Source organism: Rhipicephalus microplus, chromosome 8 (genome assembly GCF_043290135.1).
Source record: "Rhipicephalus microplus isolate Deutch F79 chromosome 8, USDA_Rmic, whole genome shotgun sequence".
NCBI classification, from domain to species: domain Eukaryota; kingdom Metazoa; phylum Arthropoda; class Arachnida; order Ixodida; family Ixodidae; genus Rhipicephalus; species Rhipicephalus microplus.
In genome coordinates, this window is record NC_134707.1 from 35,752,541 (window position 1) to 35,775,619 (window position 23,079).

General features: G+C 45.6%; 2 protein-coding genes across 2 annotated transcripts in view; both read left to right on the forward strand.

Annotated features, from left to right (window-relative positions):
- The window catches only part of LOC119165333 (neprilysin-1), a 73,854-nt gene extending 57,619 nt beyond the window's left edge, over positions 1-16,235 (forward strand). Inside the window, exons 19-20 of the mRNA XM_075870189.1 lie at positions 13,214-13,322; positions 15,630-16,235. Of these exons, the coding sequence (XP_075726304.1) occupies positions 13,214-13,322; positions 15,630-16,235 (715 nt within the window). The remainder of the gene's footprint in view (positions 1-13,213; positions 13,323-15,629) is intronic.
- A 1,135-nt stretch (positions 16,236-17,370) lies between these two features.
- On the forward strand, positions 17,371-19,755 carry LOC119165331 (uncharacterized). The gene is made up of 2 exons (XM_075870441.1): positions 17,371-17,458; positions 19,026-19,755. The coding sequence occupies exons 1-2, from the start codon at positions 17,453-17,455 to the stop codon at positions 19,716-19,718; spliced, it is 699 nt and encodes a 232-aa protein (XP_075726556.1). The 5' UTR covers positions 17,371-17,452; the 3' UTR covers positions 19,719-19,755.
- The last annotated feature ends 3,324 nt before the right edge of the window (positions 19,756-23,079 follow it).

Below are 23,079 nucleotides of genomic sequence, written 5' to 3' on the forward strand. Positions count from 1 at the left end.
CTATAGTGAAGACAATTGCAAGACTGCATTAGATGCAGAAAGCTTGCGGAAGTTGGTGAAAGAACATCAATATATGGACTGACAAGAAAATAAAAAGATTGCTTCCGCCTTCTAGTCGTTCTAGGCTAATGTGTGGGGGACACCGAACTTTTTGTAATTGTTCCTATCCGTATTCCCAATGTCACTACGGCGTTACAGGGAGGAGTGGTGTCACAAGTTCGTGAGGGCAGTTTGATTCATGCTCGTCTGCCACTGTAGCAGCCCTACTTTTGTGTTGAATGCCTCAAGTTTCTCCGCTGACGCCAGCGTTTGTCATTCCCCTAGCGGAGAAAGCGAAGTTCTTCGGCTGGATGCACCCCTCCGCTCCCGTTGCTGCCCACGCTCTTGCGAAGCACCCGCAGCACGTTAAACGTATCTCATTCTGCAATGTCATAACGTTTTAAGGTAACCAGAGCACATTCGTGCTCACACCTGCCTTGATACATCGAGTTATTAGGAGCGAATTTTCTTGGGCCCACACTCCGCCGTAACGGTTGCGACAGTCGAAGCTCCTAGTCCAGGCAAGCCTACAAAGGAAAACAAGAAATGCTCGCCTGCGGCGAGTGCAGGTGCGGCAGCACACGGGTCGTTCTGTGTCGCGTGCGACGAATTCTCGCTCACTCTGTCATTCCCACGCGCTCCCCACTCTAGCACCTTCATAAAAGCCAACAGCGAAATCAGGCACACAGTCGTGTCGTGTGCGTCCAATTTCTGAGGAGCTTCGCTGATCAGTTGTGTTTGTACACAGAACTGCTAGCTTTTAGATGATGCAAATTCGCGTGTTGGTTGCGCCTACGTTGAAGCAGAACCTATATACTATAGCGTGTTTAGCTTCCGTCTTTTCATCAGTATTAAATATTTACGGCGCGAAGTGGTTCAACTTACATATTTCAAATTGATGATGAAGCAACTGATGGGAATGGCAAGGCATGTGATGGCCAAAGTGCAGACATAAATAACGTTCTACGGTGGCACGTGTGTGACTTGTAGTAGCGTTTACAACAGTTCATTAACCCCTCAAGTGCTTTGAACGGGCCGAGCTTGTCCTACCCAAACTGTCACCAAACGGCCTTGAGCGAGCAGAACTCACACTAGCCAAGGAGGTTATATTAAAGTTTTAGTATAACATCCTTGTTCCTAGCGGTATAGGTAATCCCCTCTAGGGTCCAAGTAGAGAACGATCATTTACGGCTCGCATTGCGTGTAATCCACAGGAGGACATCATTTGCTCGAGGATTTAGTTTTTTCTTGGAGCAGGAGCGCGGTTTTTGTATGGAAAGACGGCACGCGATGATGGCGATTCATGCATAGCTGGCCCGCGAACACACACACACACACACGCACACACGCACACACACACACACACACACACACACACACACACACACACACACACACACACACACACACACACACACACACACACGCACACACACACACACACACACACGCACACACACACACACACACACACACACACACACACACACACACACACAAAATGCTATTCGTTCTTGCCATCTTCGTTGAGTGAAGATGATTTGAATACAGATGTTTATCTTGTTCCCTGGAAGTGAAGACAACGATGACAGTGAACAGAGTAGCTGTTCCAGTGATGTTGAGACAGCTTGGACGCCAACATTGCGATTGCCCGCCAGTGAAGCCACTTTATGTTATTACACGTTTTGAAATTTTCCACGCTGCCCCAAAGCTTCCCGAGTGTTGCTTGGCCTACACAAGTGAAGGAAGATGTGGCGCCTCTAACTGTTTGGTGAAGAGAGTGATGTCAGAGCAGCTTTTACCTTCAGCTGCCCTTCATCATACGTATTCGTAAGAAGTAAACACCATCATCATCATTACTATTGTCATTATTACTACTATTATTTGCGCAGGACCGAAGAAAATGCGTGGTCGCTAACGGTGTCCACAGGAATGTGTACCAGATATGTATTGCGGCAAATGACACACTCCTGTTGAGGACAAATGTACCAAATCTGTGGCCCTACTCTGTTTACTCTCATTCTTTTTTTTTCAAGACGGATAACTATCGGTTTAACGCTCATGGTTCGAGAGTGGCATGTCTATTGCTCTTATTGCTGCTCGCTAGCATAAAAAATGTAATGTTTATGAACCTCGAAAAGAAAAGCTGGGGTGAGGTATGGCTCCCGGAACAGCTTGGCCCAACGCGGCTGCGCGAAACTGCCACTAGACTATTTTCCGTGTGACGTCCAGGTGCCGCCATCTTGGACTAGTTTCTTGTTTTTCGTCGATTGCGACGTGAATTAGTAAGGCTGTGACAAATTGTGCGCACGAATCCAAGCGCATTCATGCGTATATGCGCCTACCGTAAAACTGTTCGTTAAAGTTGTTAAAAATGCAAAATACAAAGGTTAACAGCCCGATAATGGTGGCACTGAAACATTTGTAAAGTAGTCTACAGCACGCATGCACTATTCGTTTCACTCGTTTGCTTGGTAACGCGCTCCGTAAGGTGATGTTTTTGGACTCGGTGGTCGACGATCACGCATTCAGGTTGCTGCGTTCAAGCAGCTGTTGTCGCCGACCGAGAGGTCGTGGATTTGACTCCCTTGGGCAGAACTTTTTAGATGCGGAAGCATCTTATACTCGCGCCTTGTAGTGCGCCGTCCGCGCCGTCCGCGCCGTCCGCACCGCTCCTCGAACATTCGACAGCTGACGCGTGCGCATGCGCCGTCGCGCCGTCGCCCACTCTTCCACCATCTGTGCATCCCTTCCTCCTCTACACACCGCGCGTGCTTCACTCCTCCACCATCTGTGCACCCTTCCTCCTCTACACACCGCGTTCGACATCTACAATTCTCCTGATTCTCCAGTGGACGCGCATGTGGCGTCGCGCTTCGAGAACATTCAACAGCTGACAGTGCATGCGCCGTCGAGCTGTATATATACTCAAGGTCGGCGCTCGCTCGCTCAGTTGCCGCTCGTCGGTTGGTTTGTACGGCGCGTCGACGTCCAAGGTCGCGGTGAAATGAATTCCAACGAATCCACAAACACAATGATCGACGTCCCTTCGACCAGCGCCGCCCTTTCGCATACGTGTGTACGTGTTCACTCATTTAACACCCCCTCCTACAACCACGTTAACCAATTTAGCCATCGACCCAAGTAAGTCGCAATTTAACACCCCATTTCACAACCACGTTAACCAATTTAGCCATCGACCCAAGTAAGTCGCACTTTAACACCCCGTTAACCAATTATATGCTCCGCATCCTCCTCAGTGTTCCCCCGAGGGAAGCTGCAGGCAATTTTTTTCTTTGACTTCTGATCCTGTAAACTTTTTTGACGTCATTTTCGTGACAGAAGTGCGTCACTGAAGCTTTGGTGAAAGCTGTATATTATGCTTTCGTGTTAAAAATTGGCGACTCTAATTCCACATTCGCAAATGAACTCCGCACCACGAAAAAACCAAGACAACAGGAGATACGTAAAAAAACGGCACGTGCGCTGACGTGACGTGAATATTTTTTTTAGGTAATGTGTATATGACTGCGCACATCACCCGAAAATCAGACAAAATCTGCCAGGAAATCAAGTTCCTTTTTCAGTTGTGGTACCTATGGTGTACTGACGTCACTCGCGCAAAGAATAACCAAATATGATCAATAACATCGTGTTCGCGGCTGTCCTGCAGCCGATTACAAAAGCTGTTGTTTGGGGTCAAGAGGAGCGTACAGGTGAGCAAAAAAATTATAACTAATACGGAGGACGATTCCGACACAAAGCAAACAGTGTGAAAGCACTTCTGTTGTACATAGCACCATACGCATGTTCAATAGGCACATGATAAGCTTGAACGCGTAATAACTGGGACATATTTTTCTAAATTGCAAAGGGGTAGTCATTTCTTATAATTATGTATACCACTACCTTCACAGTCATAAGCATGAGCCAGGTTTCCCGTCAGGGGGGGGGGGCGAGGGTTCGTTTTAGCACCCCCCTCTCTATCAAGTCAACGTTTTGGGCTCGTCTTGCGCCCCTCCCCCCTCTCTTCTCGCCCCCCTCCCTGTCACACACTTATGTTCACAGCCAACGTTTTGGGCATCGCATTTGGTGCGTTTCGTCCGTAGTTACGTAAGCTTCACAGGACAGTGGGTAAATTATTCAACGTCCACTTGCCTGCACGGCGACACAAAACACGCTCTGTTCGGCTTCCAGCGAGAAGAAGGCGAGCGGCGACTCCAGACAGCGCTTCGTCCTGCTTGTAGCCAGACGATCCTTTCCTTTGGGCTCGGGCAGGCTGCCGCATATCGGGAGCTGAGAATGGGCCAGGCGCAGCACTGCTGCGCGCCATGCGGCGGTATGAAGCCTCTGGGCGACTGCATTGCTCCTACCTCACATATCTCTGCCTGTTAGCACTGAATACGTCGTCAAGTTCAGTTTACCAAGACGCCCAAAAAATAGCATTGTGCCATATGTCACGTTTTACGATTATGGATTCCCTGTACTCAGGCGCTTCCCTGGCCTTCAATAATGATAGTAACAATAGTAATAGTATTATCTGGGCTTTTGATTTCAAAACAACGATATGGTTATTAGAGACACAGTAGTGCAGGGCTCCGAAAATTTCGACCCTCTGGTGTTTTTTAACGTGCACTGAAAATCGCACAGTGCATGGGCATCTAGCGTTTCGTCTCCATCAAAATACGACCGGCATAGTGGGGATCGAATCGGCGGCCTTTGGGGACAGCAGCCTAGCACCCTAGCCGCTGTTCCACCCAGGTGTACTTACCCTGTTGTTCTCTTACGCCAATGTCGATTCCGTCAAAATTGGACTGAAATTTGAAAAAACAGAACGCTTTGCTAGGCTTATCGTTTTGGTCGGACGTGCACCCAAATAAGATAGTTCATGAAAACGAGACAAAAACTTGGCCTAAGTGGTTTTTGACTTGAACATACTGATAGCGGAACTAAGACAGTGACAAACAAAACGCACACGGGACGAGTGCTGGCACTTAAACTGAATTTTTACATTCTGCACGAGACATGAATTGATAATAACCACCAAAAAAAAACAACATCATGACTGATTGCAACGTCACAATGCCGTCAACATCTACGTGCGAGGCGCTACTTGTCGTGCATGCACCCATGGAAAAAGCTAATCGCATTGTTTTGTAGCACAAGTACTAGACGAGGTTGAACAGTTTTGCGGAGCTTATTGGGAGTCATGCCTCACGAGCCCGAAAAGCAGTGGCGTCACACAGTGCGCAGATGGTGGCCGGAGAAGGCCGTGAAGCTCCTGAAGTGACGTGTCACTAATTGGCTGCCGCTTGACTCGCGCGAGCTCGCTCACTATTCCGTCCGTCTGTCCATCCATGCTTCCATCTGTGCGCCCATCTGTCCGTGCATCCGTACGCAGCTAACGCATATGCTGGCATAGCCGAGCTGGGCCAAAGCAATTTCTTTGTAAGCAGAATTAAGGGTACTCAAACGCAGCTCACAGAAGTCTTCTGATCTGGTCTCGACCTTGTTCCAACACCAGAGTTCATAGGCGACCGGAGTGCGTGGGGGAGGGGCAGGCAAAAGGAGCTCGCCCCACATAAATTATTCGATATTTTTTTTTTCTGTGCAGCATCAATAAGCTACACTAAGGCGTCTCTCATAATCATATGGTGAGTTTAGGACGTTAAACCCCACATATCAATCAATAAGCTACACTAACGTCACTCATCTCCCACATGGCTATGTGAAACAGCTTACCGTATTGCCAGCCAACTTTGCACGTGACACACATTTGACTAATCTTTTGCATTCGTGTCATGGTTCGGGATTGGGTTAGTAGGTAATCTATCATCAATAAACAGAACAGGAGCAGACAAGTGACGGGGTCAGCAAGTCCTCGGTCACCTTCACTAAAAAAAAAAAAAATCGGGCATTTGACTGCATAAACTATAAAACACACATCATTTGCTTTTCTTTGCTTTCTTGTTGTAAATTTGCATATCGCGCACTTCGAAACATCTGATAAGGTTTTGCTATTCAAAATTTTGACGCTTGTTTCGCAACTGGAACTATGTACGCTTGTTTTTCAATGGATCTTCAGTTGGAAGTCAGCGCCTATTTTTGTTCTTTTTTCCTAGCACGTCATCAGCCCTTGCCCTATTTGTTCATGGTTAGGTCAGGAACGGCAACCCCCTTCCAAAACTCTCTTCGGACGCTCTTGCCCAAGTTGCATCAAATGTTTGTGTGTGTGTGTGCTGGTGTGTTTGTGTGTTTATCACCTTATATATCATGCGTCGCCAGCAGAAATTCAGTGCAAGTCTAGCGCTCATCCATTGTGCATCATTTTTCGTCCTTGAGCTAAATCTCAGACACATACCTTCAAAGCTAAGATGTATGGCCTCGGAAGAATGCTTCGCGGATGGATCAGATATCAGTGGTGTAGCCAGAGGTTTAAATGTCGTTCAAGTGGACGAATAAATACATGCATATTCAACTAGCCCAACTTTCGATTCTGTAGCCAGAGGTCGCACATGGTGCGTGCTCCCCCCCTTCCATTTCTTTTTTCGCCGTCAAGGGGGTGGGTGGGGGGGGGGCTTACCCTGAAATAAAGAAGGTGCCCCCTCAGCGATTTCTGCCTACACCCCTTTTAGACACCATGAGGGCACCTCTGGACCATTTGAAACCTAATTAGAGTCCTGTCTGATGGCTAGGCCTTAGTTGTGTTAAAGGACCCGGGCTGGGGTTCTTTATTTTTATGAAGTCACTCTTTCTCGTTGTTCCTTTTTTAGTTTCGATAGTGACACGTATTCTAGCAGTAAATAAAAGAAGTAAGACTAAAGACATAAGCGAAAGCGGCGGACGAAAAGTGACAGGAAGGAGGGAATTCCCTTCACTTTCCCACAGCCGTAGATCTTCAACAAGACACGTCCGCGACTCACGTACGCACAAGGTTAGCGCATCCGTGGTGACGGTATAGCTGCGACTCACAACCGACGACCGTTTCCGGCCGTAGGAAGAACGGATCGACGGTGTGAAACCGGGAATGGGCGGTTTCCTCCCACACCCCGGGAAGAACCTCCGAAGCAACCGGACGGAAAAGCGAAAGCCAAGGCCAAGGGCACTCTTGGGGTTTTACCGCCTCTGTACTGTAAAAAAAGATTTTAAAAATGTCAGGCCTGCGCGGAACGCGCAGCACACTCGGAGCATAGGTTGGAAGAGTGTCATTCCTAGATTCCATTGTAGACGCCTTTGGAGGAAGAGTGGGTGGTTGAAACAGCCTTATTAGGTCCACACTAGGTGCAAGTTATCTTGACGCCACCTTGTTTAGGCCCTCTCAGGGATGGTCACATTAAACCTGACTGCACTCGCGCGGGTGCTCTGGACGGCCAGGATGGAGAGGTCAGGCCCTGGGCTTTACTGAGCATCTTTTATTCCTCTTAGTGGGTCTGGTAAAAGCACAGCCCCACAGGACGTGTTCGAAGTCCACATAGCCACCCCACAGGTGGTAATCCGTGCTTGGGAACCATTCGGGGTATAATGTATGCAGTGCCGCAGGGTTCGGATTGGGAGAGACAGAGAAAAAAAAACGTTTATTGAATAAAGCTTGTGAGTGAAGGTGGGAGGGTCCCTTATTCCAGGAACCCTCTGGCTTGGACAGCCCGCCGAGCTCGAGCGACGAGTTGACACTGCTCGACCAGGTCCGGCTGGGAGATCGCAGCCTCCCACGCTTCACTGAGGAGGTCTTGGTCCGCATCTGGTGCTGCTGCTTGTAGTCTTGGGACGCTATTCGAGAAATATTTTAATGAAGAGCTGGAGATGTTTGTCTGGCTTTTCGCCTGACGTGCTGCTCTAGTTGCTGGCTGACGAGTATGATATAGTCAGTGATAAACACATAACGCATACAGCCACACACGCAAACTACTCTATTTACAAAGTTGAATTCAGGCTAGTAGGCCGCAAGAATGTCAACAGCGCTTTCGTGGCATGCAACGCAATGGGGGTGCTTTGCCATGGGCTCAGAATATGTTTCCACTCCTATTTCGAGTGGCGTTGGAGAATCAAGGCACGTTGGAGACTCTCTTGGAGCAATTGACATAAGTACACATGTAAGGTAACCACTAATTACACTACAAATCAAAACACTTACAAAGTAGACAAGCTCCCACTATATATGTCTTTATTGGTCATTCTTTGGAGATGCGATATACCCGCTGCACATCTGTAAAGCATAAAGTGTACGTTGCTGTTGCCAATAAAGAATTATAGCTCATGCCATTTCAATAACTTGTAAGCAGTGAACGAGCTACCCGCTACGAATCACTCATTGTGTAACGCATCGTTGCTGTTTTACTCTTCTACCATGCTATATTACTTTATCAAAGCGATTCAATGACCACAATGATGCCTCCCTAGAATCCTTTTGCGAAGACGTTTGAAGCATCGTCGTGGCTTTGAGGAAATATAGTTGAGGGCCCTAAAGAGAGCCCAAGCTTAACGCTAATGCAGCCCTTGATATGCTTTTTTCATATCACTCTATAGCGGTCGAATACACTGGTGGTGGCGTTGGTAGTCCACTACGGCACCAAAATCACCTATCTCATAACAGCTCTCGCCGTAAGTGAAAAAAAAAAACTGCGCATGTTGCAATTTTCGGTGAGTTCTCACTTGCCAAACTTACACTGCTCTCAAAACTCCCCTCTGGAGAGTCGTGTCTCCAAGAGAGTTTAATTTTTAAAGGAAGTTAACGCCTGGATTCAAAAAACGTTACACATCTGACAATTCAAGACACATGAGAAAGAGTACAAGCAATTTTCTTCAGAACGCAGAGGATCAAGTGCGTAGTCAAAATTTTTTAGGAAGGGAGGAGAGCGGAAGTGGGTTACCTTTTTGAAATGGTCATCTTACGTTGTGTATGCCATGGTAAAGAATTCGGCGAGGGGCCCATCAAATGCACACAATTTGCGCATTTGATGGACCATCTAATACCGACCTCCTTCACGAGGCCCGCCGCGCTGCTTATGGCACTTCACAGCTGACCTAAAGGTCGCTTTGGTCGCTTATGCCCCCTGGCTACGCCACTGCAAAGAGCAAGTAGAAAACACACAGGATCTTTTATACATCCGCCTCAATGGAGTCGAATGCGAAATCTATCTTCTAGCTCTGTTTCTTACAAGTCGATGCCTCCGAAAACGTTCTGCATCTAATGCGGTTTGCAATAGCCTCCTGGATTAGTGCCATTGTAAGCATTCTGCACTAACTTCTAGATTTACCCATCTTTGACCAAGCAACTACGTCACGTGACTACGTCACAAAAGTGGCGATCGTGACGCCATGAGGACCTTTTATGGTGACGCTAAACTGTTGCGAATAAAACAGGGTGTTAGTTGCGTGGGCGGGAGCCACAGGCACGGGCGCGCTCTGTCTTTCGGATGACTTCGATGTAGCCAGACGTCCAGATTCCTCCTTCGCTTTTCTCTGCAGCTATAATGTGACGAACATTTCCCTCACGTGCTGACGCAACCGACATGGGAAGATCGTCAATTTGCGCCTTTGATAGTTCATATTATACAGACCTCCTTCGGGAGGCCCATAACACGGGTTGTGACACTTAACAGCTGACCTAAAGGTTGCTTTGGATGCAATAATAAATATTAATATATAAACAATATTATTTATATATTATTTATTATATTATTACCTGTAAAGGTTTTACGCTTCAAAATTGTGTGGTTACGAAGGAAGCAGTGGGAGTAGAAGGGGTCCAGAAATTTGGAGCACCTGTAATGTTCTTAATGCACATAAATTATTATTAACGTGCCTCAAACAATGTTCCTCTATCAAAATTCGGCCGCCGTGGCCAGCATTCAATCTCGAGCCCTTCAAGGTGCGTTGAAGAAGCTGCTTGCTACGCAGTGCTATGAGTAACGGTATCGGCTGTCTAAAACAACCCTTCTCTTGACGGTAAGATTCTCAAACAACAATTTGGCAGTGTTACTTCATTGATTTAAAGGCTTGTTTTGGATATAATGATTTGTTTATTGCCGCGTTCAAACGACGTGTTAATGATGTAATTGTATAATCAAATTGTCTATTTGCATACGCGCATCTATTGCCGACTAATACAACAAACTCCACTTCCATCTTCTGTTGTTGTTGCAAACTTCAAAAGGTGAAGGACATTGAGCGGAAGTTGGCCTTGTGGATTAGCTATGGAAGCCCACATGCAGCTCGCTCACGTTTCAAAGGCAATTCACGCCTCTCCCCTTCATTCATAGAAGGGCGTGAAGGCCTTGTGACACTCTACAGACCGCACGCGTTTCACATTGCGTCGCCATTGAAACGGGAAGTGCGGGTCGGTTGCGAAACATTTGATCGCCGCGAGCGAGAAAATGGGAGCGGCGAAGTGAATACTAAACAGGCTATAGGTGCATGCCTTCGGCAGCGGAGTTCAACGGTAGCAGCGGTAGAAAGCGTAGCCGCCGTGAATGTGGATTCGCGTTCAGAGTTTGGCGACGCTTTCGTGTAGTGTTTTAAAACAGTCGACGTTCACTAATGTGCGTGGTAGGTTAGAAGACACTCTCTTTCGGAACGAAATTGGAATAGGTGCCAGCTTTACTCACGCTGATATGAGCTGAAGACTCGCTGGGGAACCGATTTTTAGGGCTCCGTAAAACTGACAGAATCGAGAAAAACATGTTACCATCATGCCGAAGCGATAGTACTGCAATACGATCGTTTACTCACTTATCTCTGTCTATAGAGATGTCCCGAGTTTTGTTGGTTAGTTATCTTTATAAGTTCAACACTAGCATTTGCTTCATTATATTTGCACAGTAAACGCTTCTTATTTAGTGTCCCGTTAGTTCGGAAAATTATCTGTGTCGGACGTGTCCTGTGGTCCAGGCCAGCATATACATGTTTCTATAGGATCAAACTTTCGTCACTTCATTATTATTTGGCCGTGATACGGTAGTATTGGGACGATCTTCAGAACACGCCAAGCACGAAGCGTCGCGAATACGTCACCCAAACGAGTGAGAAACGGCGTACGAGCGTCATCGAAAGACGTCATCGCCATCCACAACCACGTAGTTGGTAGGTAATAAGGTACTAGAATCAGAGCCCATTTCGGCCTAAGCCATCAGTACTTGAGCCGCATTCACTACGCGCACAAAGTCGCAAATCATAAAAATTGCGGCTATTGGCCAGCCTTATGCAAAATACATACTGGTTTTATGTATTATTCTCTCCTTCCCATCTTTATGCCCCTTTTGCCATTCCCCAGCGTAGGGTAGCAAACCGGGCATGAGCCTGGTTAACCTCCCTGCCTTCTCTCTTGTTGTTCTTGTCCGCCTTCTCAAGAAAATTAAAGTACATTGACAATACTTAAAATACTTAAGCTGCAGCTCACAGAACTCGAGGACACAGATGAAAGATGCACTAAGACCAGTGCAGCTGGCACGTGTGAATCTTCTAACGGAAATTTTCATTGAACCTTTAGCCTGTGTGCTGGTGATGTGTGCGCTAAAGATTGAGTATGCAAAAACAAAACACGTAGCCTGGCTTTCCGTGTTATTGCATTGATGAAAGAAGCATTGGTAATGGTTTTTATAATACATTCGAACATTCGAACGTCATTAAGGCATTTCGGAGGGGTATTTATGTCCCGTGAAGTCAGAATCAAGAACTTTCACAGTATTATACTTGAAATAACACTTGTGTGGTAGTTAAAATGCGCAGGGGTTATTCGCTCATGATTTCAGGTTAAGGAAAAACAATGAAAAATATTTTTTTTGTTTTACCGCACCTTACCTAAAATGAATAATTTGGGTAATGAAAGAGGCTAGCTAGTATGCCGATATTCAAATGATCCGACAAACACACACTGCAACATTGCACCTAAAAATACAGCAGCAACTACCCTGATGACCGGCACAATGAGAAAATTTATACGAATGTTTCGTTATCGCTTTTACGATTGTTTGTTTTCATGAGAAAAATAATTTGTTAAGTGAAAAATCAATATTTATTCAGATTTGAATAGGACGATAGGAGTAAAAAAGACCTCAAGCCAGAAATACTGACCGTAACTTTAAGAATTAAAAGTACAAGATTTAAGAAGCGCGAACTTTCCCAAATGCAGAATGAATGAAGAGGCAGGCACATGAAACACTACATTGTATGACACAAGGTTATGATTAACTGAAGGAACAACCGATAACTGCACTCTTAAATTCACACTCTTTTGGATGCAATGATAATGTCCATATAAAATTTACGCGAAATAGGTTTGTCTGAGTAAGACGAATCGAGTTGCAGGATACGGTGGAGCAGCTGGTGTAATATAGTAGTACGTGTGACAGTAACTCCATAGTCTCCCTTCACCCTCGATACCCTAGCAGATAATTATATCACCATAGTGGAACAAGAGGAAAACACAAACCAGCAGAATTTATTTGAACAGTAGAATGAAACGGTAATCCAGTCGGCCTACATATTCAAGTAACTGTAAAACTGATCTGTCATTACTGCAGCTCTTCTCCACACTACATATGCAAGTCACTTGCTCCTGGGTTGGGGTCTACGCAGGCATCCTCACCACTTCTTGTCATTGATGAACCTGTCGTTGCGAACGTGCAAGTTGGGAACCCTGCCTCTAAATAGTTAAAAACAGCGCAGACAGCGAACGGAGGAGACGTTCACACGGGGTGGACGCACGTATCAGCTGTTTGAACAGCACGTATCTATGTTGTTTGGGCACCTCTTGTCTCATCTTCTCCGTTAACCACCGCGTTGAACGAAAACCGACTGCTCCAGCTGAGAACCCTCTTGAAGCGCTTGATCTCGAATAATCAGATGATTCACAAGTACGCTCCAAAAGTTCCCGAAGTCATGTGGGCAAGCTGACGTCACATGCACGGTAATCCCATATCCAGTTTTTAGAAGCAGAGAGGCAGTAACTAAGTAAAACCTTGGACTACAAGTTTTCGGAAGGATTGTGTTGATAGCTGGACACGTTGAAGTTCAGAGATAAAGCCTTCCCTTCTTGCCACTGTACTCCTTTACTGCTGGGACCATCAGTGCGACAGCCGCGTCCAACCAAGAGGCAGAAACAAGACACCACCATTTCCCGGCGTACTTGAACCTCCCACGCTAGACTTGGGCTAGGTATAAAGCCCCGACTACTCAGTGGCGGAGATCTGATCGCTGTCAGCGGTTCGCCATCTCGTCTCAGGAGCTTGGTGCTCGGCGTTAAGCGAGTACTTTTGAAGGCATTCACGATCACCGAAATGATGAAGGTAAGGTTGTTTTTGAAAGACAGCAAGCTTACACCGTTAGTAGAGAGCAATTTTCATTGCAATCGGGTTTTTATCAACACCGATTTGTGACACGCATTGCCATCAACTGCCTGCAAGTGCGGGAAGGTTACTGAATTGGATTTCTTGGTCTTGAGACCAAATTTAGAGCAAGTGGAAGTGTTACAATAAATTATAGTGTAGTACAGAACAGTTCATTGTCACCAGAACGTCAACAGTTAGGTAGTTGATTTTTTTTATTATGCTACACTTACCCCTAAGACTATTTCGACAACCAACGTTAATTACAAGCAATAGTGAGATACGGGAACCTAGCGGGCCTAAAAAGGTAAAAAGAAAAGATGTGACGTGAAGGCGTACTACAGCGAATTGTATTTCCTACATACATGAAATTTCAGAAATAATGAGTGCATCAAACTAATATCACGAGGTTTACGTTCTAAAACGAAGATATGATTGTGGGAGACGCTATAGTGGAGGGTTCTGAAAATTGTCGCCATCTGATGTTCTCAAACGTGCAATGACATCCCCGTGTTCAGGGGTCTATAGCACTTTGCCTCCGTCGAAGTGTGACCACCATGACTAGAATTGAACCGGCGACCTTTGGGTCAGTGGACGAGCACCCTAGTTGTATCGAGAGGTACAAAAATAATCAGGGCAATATTTTCAAAAAACTGGGGTCAAACTAAACGTTTTTTGATCACAAGTATTCCCTGTCATTGGTACAGTGCAATTGCTAATCATTTATGCAGTATTAGATTGCTTCAGAATTTTCTTGCGAATAAGCTTATTATGGCGTCACTCGATCTTATCGAGATTGCATTTTTGCGACGGTGTAGTACACAATTGTGCCTCACAACTTCTGAAACTAACAGAAACACATCTGCGATCTCATCGAAATTTCAATGAGTAGTTGAAATATAAATGCAATTCACAATAGAACATCACCCCTAAAGGCAAACTTTTTTCTTTTCAATTTTTAGTGATGAATGTGATGTCACTCAGAAGTTTGTGGTTGTGCTGATAGTTCTTGGGTTTTTCAAGATGACATAGCACTTCAATACAATACATAGAACAGCACTGCTGAAGTGGTTCTTGAACAAGTTCAAATCTGGAGCATTTGTAATTTAGCGTTTGTTTAAAAATAGGTTCTTTCAAAGTCAGCCCTGAACTCAAAAATAAAGCGTTTTAATTTCTTGCTTCAGATAACCGTTCGATGCACTGCTATAACAATAGTAGAGAAAGCTCGTCATTGACGTTGAGTAAGTAGCTTAAGCATGTTCGAGGAGTTATGATCATTCTAAGGCAAAATTTTGATCAATAAAAGAGCTGCACTGTAATATTGAGGTGCAGTCGAGCTGCCCTGCTTGCTGGATGCCTAGCTAAGTTGTCGAACAAAGCTAACGTAATGTTCCAAATAACTTCAAATCAAGCATCTCTGACCACACCCTTCAAAAAATCAAATGATAGTTACTTGCAAAAACTGGGAAGCCAAGTTAAACCGGTTTGGAGAATCAGCGAAGCCTGGTTGAACGGGGGCGGATGGTGGAGAAGGCACGCGGCTAACTGGAATAAAGAGGCTGCTCCCCTAGGGCGTACAGTTTGCTTGCTCAAATAAAAGTTTGTTCTCTCTCTCTTGCAGGAACTTCTTTTTATCCTGTGTAATGCGTGGAATAGGTTCATTTATACGAGCACCATCAATTGAACAAGGAATGCCGGGCACAGGGACTGATTTAAAACTAGAGTTGTTTGTTTGATACGTCGCGGTAAATGTGCTTCCCTTTCGTCAAACAACTTCTATAGTGTGCACCATGCACTCCTCAAGCTGCTCAGCCTCTTTTTTGTTGTTGTGGGCATGCGCTGTATGTACCTTGTGGCGTTGGAGCGATAAAACTCCAGTTAGTAAGCGCCTTTGCCTTGTCTTTCTTCGGTCCATCCTCGTCAAAAGCCTGCTGTTCTCGCCTTGTTAAGATAAACCTGGCATCTCGAGATGTGTTACTCCACCGATTTAGCGAGCACATCATAGATCGCTCTGTTGACGAAGAAGTAACTAAGTTAAGCTAGGAGAGAAACGGGATATCTTAAAGTGGTATTCAATGTTTCATTCCTGCAATATGTTACATAACAGCAACTTGACAGACTTGGCACAAGATTACGAACAAGAAAAAAGAAGGCACTGTTACTTTTTTTTTATCATAACCTTTCGTCTCACTTTTCAAGTAGCCATACACAAACAAGCCCAACATAGCATCTTATTATATAGCGCTCGCCTCTATCTTTCAAACGCAGTGCTTCATCGTCATCGCTGTCCTTGCCTTCGTGGCCAGCGGAGCCTTCGCCCAGAAGGTTGAAGGACGAACTCTAGTGGGCCCTGGACTCGGAGGCTACGGCTACGGCGCTGGTCTTAGGCCCGGACTCGTCGGCGCGGGACTTGCAGGTGCAGGTTATGGAGCGGCTGGCCTCGGCGGTTACCGCAGACCCGGTTTCATCGGTGCACCAGTAGGTGGTGCAGGTCTCATTGGCACCGGTGGTCTTGGATACGGCGGGCTTGGCTACGGTAGCGGCCTCGGCTACGGAGGTGGCTACCAGTCCGGTTATGCATCTCTGGCTGGAGGCCATCTGGGAGGATATCGAGGGGGTGCGGCCGGCTTCAACCAGGGATCAGCGGGTTTCGCAGGTGGTGCTGCCAACAGACACGTCAACGCTTACAACAACAACCGAGGTTACAGTCACACCTCGGGCTTTTCATCATCTGGCAGCAATACTTTCGGCTCCGGACACAGGCAGAGTTCCGCCGGTTTTGGGGGTGGTGTTGCCGGCCACCAGGGAGGATATGGACACTCCGGGTATGGTCAGCATGTCGGTGCTGGCCTCGGCGGTGGATACTTTGGCTAACAGCGTGAAGTGAATAAACGACGTCCTTTTTTCGATTTCAAGTAATACGTTCGTGCTCTTGGTTTTTTTATTCGACAAGAAAGAAATCAGGCTTATCCAAATTCGGCAAGATTACAATGACAGAAAAGAAAGTAGGCAGTGTTCAGTTTTATTGCATTCTTTAGTTTATTTGAATAATGCACTCTGGACCCATGACATTGTCGAAGGACGTAGTCACCTTATTGAATAGGTTTCTAAGAAGTGCCCGCGAAGTGTTCTCGCCGTCTTTGTTGTTCGTTTTTCAGCGATCAATTGTACCTTAAAGAATACACAAAATCACCAAAAACATGTCCTCTTTGGAGATAGACAGAGAGAGAATAAGGATGAAAGAAAGGAAGAGAGGTTAACCATGGCTGAGCCCGGTAGGCCACCTTGCACTGAAGGAGCGAGTAAAGGTTGTCGCACCCAACAAAAACGAGCCCTTCTTACACAGAGTAACGATTGCGACATCTATCAGTCAAAATTGTATCTCAGGGCATCATGTCTTCACCCACAACGACGCAGGGTATAGGTATTACGCTACATAGACCCCCCCATGGTTCCTTGACCTGTCACCAAATATAACATTATCGTATTTACTCTGCTTTTTTATTCCTCTGCTTTTGAATCATGCCGCCAAAGGAAGCTGTTAAAGATGTAATTTAAGACGTAGAATCAACATGACGACACTGCTGCTGAAACAAGTCGGCGCAAAAGTCGTAAGAACCGTGGTGGACTAACAGGATATAGCTATATTTTCTCAGCCTCAAGTAGGAACGGATATGAAGGGGAAGTTTGGTTTTTCGGAGAAGTGGACAGCTGTGGAACGCGAGCACTCGCTGATAGGAAGAGATGGTAAGTTTCTAAGAAAACTGCGAGAATGCGGATCGTTGAGACGCGTTTAGATCTAGAGATAACATCTTGGTACTCGAGGGGCTAAGTTCCTACAGTTCTGGAAGCAATAGATCCTACAAAGACTATCGACTCGTAGAAACAATTCAGTGTCACTTACATTTACAGTTTTGTTTAACTGTTTTGCTTTCCTTGAGAGCTTCCCTTCAGCTTTTAGTAGGGTATAAAAAGGTGGGTATTGAGCAATGAGGATTCACTCACGGCCCACAGATCCATCCTCCCATCCAAGCAGCCCTGCTTCTCTACATCGACGTGAAGCTCCGAAAAGGACGACAACTTAGGCTGCAATGAAGGTAAGGCAACTTATGAAGGATGGTAATGTGTTTAGTGCGATTCGAAGGTGGTTCGTGCTAGTGTGTTATGTTTCCCAAATAACGAAATTGGAGTTTTTGGAGTATAATCATTTTGAGAGCACAATTGTGTTCTCAACTTTACTACCTCACCACAAATTCGGGTATTCTTATTGTTCAAGGCTTTTGTTAAATTAACAAAGAGTTGTTCTGCAATACGTTTACTGCATTTAAATGGCATAGAACTTGAAAACTTGAATATAAAGAATATAAGTAAAATATTGTGGATGAATACCTCTTGAAATTGCACTAAACCAGAGGTCCGTTCACGTATCTACCTTTGTGCTTACTTTTGACGCAATGATTTCAATTTATATTTACAGTACTGAAATATCGTAATTAAGTAATTTCGATTAGACAATACGGCTACGTTTTAGTGAAGTCAATGCAGAGTGCAGCTACAGTTATGAATTGCACTTATAACTTTGTAAGGAAAACAGCAGCGTGAAATGAAAACAACATGAAGCAAAGAACAAACCCAACCCACTAAGCGAAACAGCAGCACAAACTGTTCAATGAGAAGAGGAAGCAAAGAATCAAAAATACTCGCTGAAGCACAAATATAAGGCAAAAGACATGAAATACAAAGAAAAGAACTTCATATAATCAACAAGCAAGTAGAGTCCAAGTTTCTAGCCCGCCGGTTATCATTACTTTGTCACCATTACTATGTCAGCAACCATTTTCATCATTAGTATGCCAGTTATCATTATCAATAGTGTGTTTCTAAAGTAACCTGTAAAGACGTGTTTTTATGTTTAAGTAAAGTTAAAATAAATGTAAGGCTTCTCATGTATGTTTATGCTCTGTGTCTGGAAAAAATGGCAAGGACGATTCTGTGTTTAGAACAAATGATAAACAATTGATAGCGTAGGGTACCCTACTAGAGCTCTCCAAGATTCCACGAAAATGATCTCTAATTAAAAGCCCTTCATATCAACAGTAGAAGTGTTAACGCTAAAATGATCTCTTACATGGAGCAATTTGTGACTTACCAGGCTAAATAAATTATATCAATGTTTATCACTCAGAGAAGTTCAAGGTGCAGATTCACCAAAATCACCAAATACGCTAGCATTTAGCCAAACAAATATAGTGTAATAAATTTAAAATAATTTATAGACTAACATGGTCGAGTGATGTCATGCACAAAGCACTGCGTATTCCAAGATATCGGGTCACCGAATTTGCTGTGTTTTGTCACTCAAAAACCTCAAACATATGCAAAGTGTTTCATCTCATAATGCATGAACGCCGCAAAAGCAAGACAAATGGCGTAGAAGACACTGAGCACGTGTGCGAAATAAATATCTTCTGGAATATATGTGATATGAAACAGCAAGTCCGATGTTTATTTATCCGTGAGTTCAGAGAATCCCTATTCTGTCATGCAGAAGAAGTGGCAGTTAGCCCAAACCTACAAGCATATATTTGCAGACTGCACTTACCTGCATACCATATGACACAACGTGCATTAATTACAGAGCCCGTTTGTGTTATTATAATGCAGTTCCTCGTTACCACTGTGTGCGCTCTTGTGGCCTGCGCGGCCTACGCTGAGGAAGCCGTCAAGAATGAAAAAGTCGAAGGACGTGGAGGCCTTCTGGGCGGTAGTGTTGGAGTCGGCGGCTATGGGGCCGATGTGGGACCCGGTCTCGTTGGTGCTGGTCTCCCCGGTGCAGGAATCGGAGCGGCCGGTCTTGGAGGTGCTGGCCTTGGTGGCATAGGTATCGGAGCAACTGGTCTCGCTGGCTATGGAGGAGCCGGCTACGCCGGCCCAACAGTGGCTGACACCAGTCTCATCGGAACCAGTGGTCTCGGATATGGGAGTGGCATTGGACTACGTCATCTTGGGTACGGTGGTCTCGGTTACGGTGGTGTTCACAAAGGTTTCCAGTCTGGCTACGGCTCTTCGGCTGGCGCCCAGCAGGGCGGCTACCAGGGTGGTGCTGCCGGGCACAACCAGGGAACCGTAGGCTTTGGTGGTGGTGCTGCCCACAGGAACGTAAATGCCTACAACAACAACCAGGGATACAGCCACATCTCAGGATTCTCGGCCGTCGACGGTAACAACTTCGGTTCCGGTCAGAAGCAGGGCTCTGCTAAATTTGGAAGCGGAGCTGCTGGAAACCTGGGGGGATATGCACAGTCAACGTTCGGCCAGAACACCGGTTCTGGGTTCGGCGGAGGATACCTCGGTTAAAATTTACTGTGAATAAAAAGCGTCCTTCTATGTCTAATACTAACTTCTTGTACCATTTTTGTGTTGTTCAAAAACAAACACAAAAACAAAAAAAATCACCCTCAGGATCCCTCATGCATTCGCGAAATTCGCTTCGAAGGTGACAGCTGTCTTTTTCTCGTTGTCAATTCAATTGATCCTTCGTGCCCCGCAGCGGTGGTCTAGTGGCTAAGGTACTCGGCTGCTGACCCGCAGGGCGCGGGTTCGAATCCCGGCTGCGGCGGCTGCATTTCCGATGGAGGCGGAAATGTTGTAGGCCCGTGTGCTCAGATTTGGGTGCACGTTAAAGAACCCCAGGTGGTCTAAATTTCCGGAGCCCTCCACTACGGCGTCTCTCATAATCATATAGTGGTTTTGGGACGTTAAACCCCACATATCAATCAATTGATCCTTCGACCCTCAAAACATTTATGCGCCCCACTGTTTCCGGTATCGTGACCTTTGCAAGTTTTCTGGACATCACGTGCCTCTAGGATAGGCCCACCTGTGCGAAGAAACAAACACATGTGGTGACTTCATGTGACATCACGCGATGTCACATCATCATGACGTCGGAATTGTTGGCCATCTTTGACGTCATGATGCCGTCACGTTGTACTTTCGTTCTTTTAATAGAAATTGTGCATGACTCCGCGGAACCTATCGAGGTCGAAATAATTGAGCAGATTTTCTTAATAATAGCCCCTGCCACCACAAAACAGCCTCTTGTGTGACAGCATCTGTTCGTACTGCTCGTGTTGTGCTACAAGTTTTACAGCGCGCACCCACTGACGTTGGTGTATGAAGCCATTTTGTTAGCTCATGCTTGCATTTCCGTCGCACTCCTTACGCATCATACTGGACATATTCGAAAAAAGCTACTTCATTTTTTGGTATGAATGTGCACTGGAGAATGGCCTCACACATGTTGATCTGCGGCCACCCCTTTAGCTAAGGACGGAAAACTCCTAAGGCAGGACTATTCATGGTTTTGTGGGCCCTGTGGCTGTGCCAAATGCACATAAAAAGATGGACAGTGCCATACCAATTGCTTGTACTTCATGGATGAAAAGTTAATGTATCAGAGGTGCTGTTGGATCATTTCTCTTGTATTTTGCATGTTACAACACGAACAAGCGAAAACTTTTCTTCAGTGTCATGAAGCCACAATAATTGTTTTATGTGGAGCAATACGTATTGGAAGATGTCCTAAGTTTTCTGGTAGCATTTTTAAAATGTTAATAAATAGAACCGTAGTATTTCTGAAAACAAGGTACGTTATTAGGGAAAATCAAATCGAACGTAGACTTGTAAACTTTACGTTCAATATAACAGGTATCTTAGGGTCAAATGACGTTGGCATGTCGCTGCGATAGTTGTTTTTCGTGGAGCCATTTCATCCCATATGTGTTCTACATAGCAAAAGTATTTTCAGCACCAATAGGCAGGAACATGAAGGCACAGACGTTATGACACATGGTCACTGTTAGGGTGTTGTGATGTCCTATCTACTAGTTACGCAGAGTGTTTCGTCATGACGCTGCAGCAAGTATTCGCAACTCGACAAAAGTCTATGTATACTAGAAACAACTGTAGAAAAAACGAAGATGGCAACGCCTAACAGGGTAAGCGTGGTACTTTCACCTAACATACGTTGTGCTGTAGTTTCTTCACTGTGGCGGTGGATCGCGCTGCTTCCTCGAAGACGAAAGAGTGCTGGTCACAAACCACTTCTTTCGCATTGGCACAAAATGATTTGACTGGCAGAACCGCGGAAATAGTTGCGTTGTGCGCGCAAACACGGAGTATCTATGCCAAACAGCAACCAATTTACTTCAAGTTGAGGAACCTCTCCAGTGAGCCCGAGGTTGAAGAATGCAACTGCTCATGTGTACGACGCCTCTACGAAAAGTGCAAGCACTTGTGGGCTGCGTTGGTGCACTGCTACAGACAAGGCCTTAACAGTTTTCGAAGGAACTCAGCGCTGCGACTCGTGTTGCTGATTGCATAGATGTATCCCATTGAAAACTGTTGTGCTGTCCAAACTTTAATACAAACGCCATTCACTTGATTACAAAACCGAGCTGTAACTGGGCCAGTGTATCCTAAACTAATGTAAATCGTAGTTTTAGGCCTCATTATTGCAATTCCGACCTAACGCGGATAACTTTTTCTTTAGGGGTAAAGTTCCTTAGGGTGCAATCTTGTTCGCCGCTGTCCGTCATAGTTGTCCATAGTACTCGGAGTGATAAATAGATGGCACTCCGGCTCTCGCTCCCACAACCAGCTCGTTCACGTGGCAGCAACTCGGGAGTGGCGGGCGTCATGATTCGTCGTCATGATTCGCCAGCTGGGCAACCCACACGCATTCCTCACGCTTTCTGCCGCGGAAGTATACACAGGGACAGGCTCCTCGAGACTCTGGAATAACTGCAAGTGGAATTCGCGGTTTACCAATGTACCTCCGGAGCTTCGCCCATTCATCACCATTGACTCCATGGACAGCTGTGATTCTTTTTATTCCGCTGGGGAATTGCGCGGCATTGACCACATACCTTTTGCACGCGACGCTGATGCTATAATTACTACACAATCGCGAGCTTTTTAGCATGCATTCGCTGAGGTGTAATTTTGGATGAACTTATATGCAGTGCGAGTAGAATAAAAGTTAGGTGCAAGTCCGCGTTAGTTTTTATGTATATAGTACACGCACTCGTTGGTTTGCGCAGTTTACATGTGTTGCGTTTAACATAACTCTAGTGCCCGCTGTTCATGGACGTTGAAATGAGGGATATTCAACGTAATCGCTTTTAAGCATTGTTGTAACAATGCACCATGTTGAAGAAACAGTATACAATGCCAGTTACGTAAGCCGGGAACGCCAATAGATGCCCCAGTGGTGATGATTGCCGCCTGTACTGTTCTCACTGAAATCAATGTCACTAAAACGGTTCACCGCCAGACGGGTAATTTCACTTGCTTAGATTCGAGATAAGGTTCTTAAGTATCGCTGTCATAGAACAGCTTGACCATATAGTCCTGCGGAATGGTCATTCAGTCCGAGCATCAGCGATGTTTCAGAGAGCGTGAGGTAGGTGTAACAGTGCAAGACTATTGACATGGCAACCGTGATAATTAAACTTGGAAGACGCCTTAGGTTTAGCTTCAAGCGTAGAACGCGATAGCGTATTAAGACCACGTGCGCATCGACTTCGACCATGCCGCAAGAACAGGAATGTTCGCGCGCGTGACATTGGCTGTTTGAAACTGTCCTTGAATGTCTACTGGATATACAGTCGTCAAGTGCCCATTACGCCATATTTCTTCCTTGAGCTAATTAGCG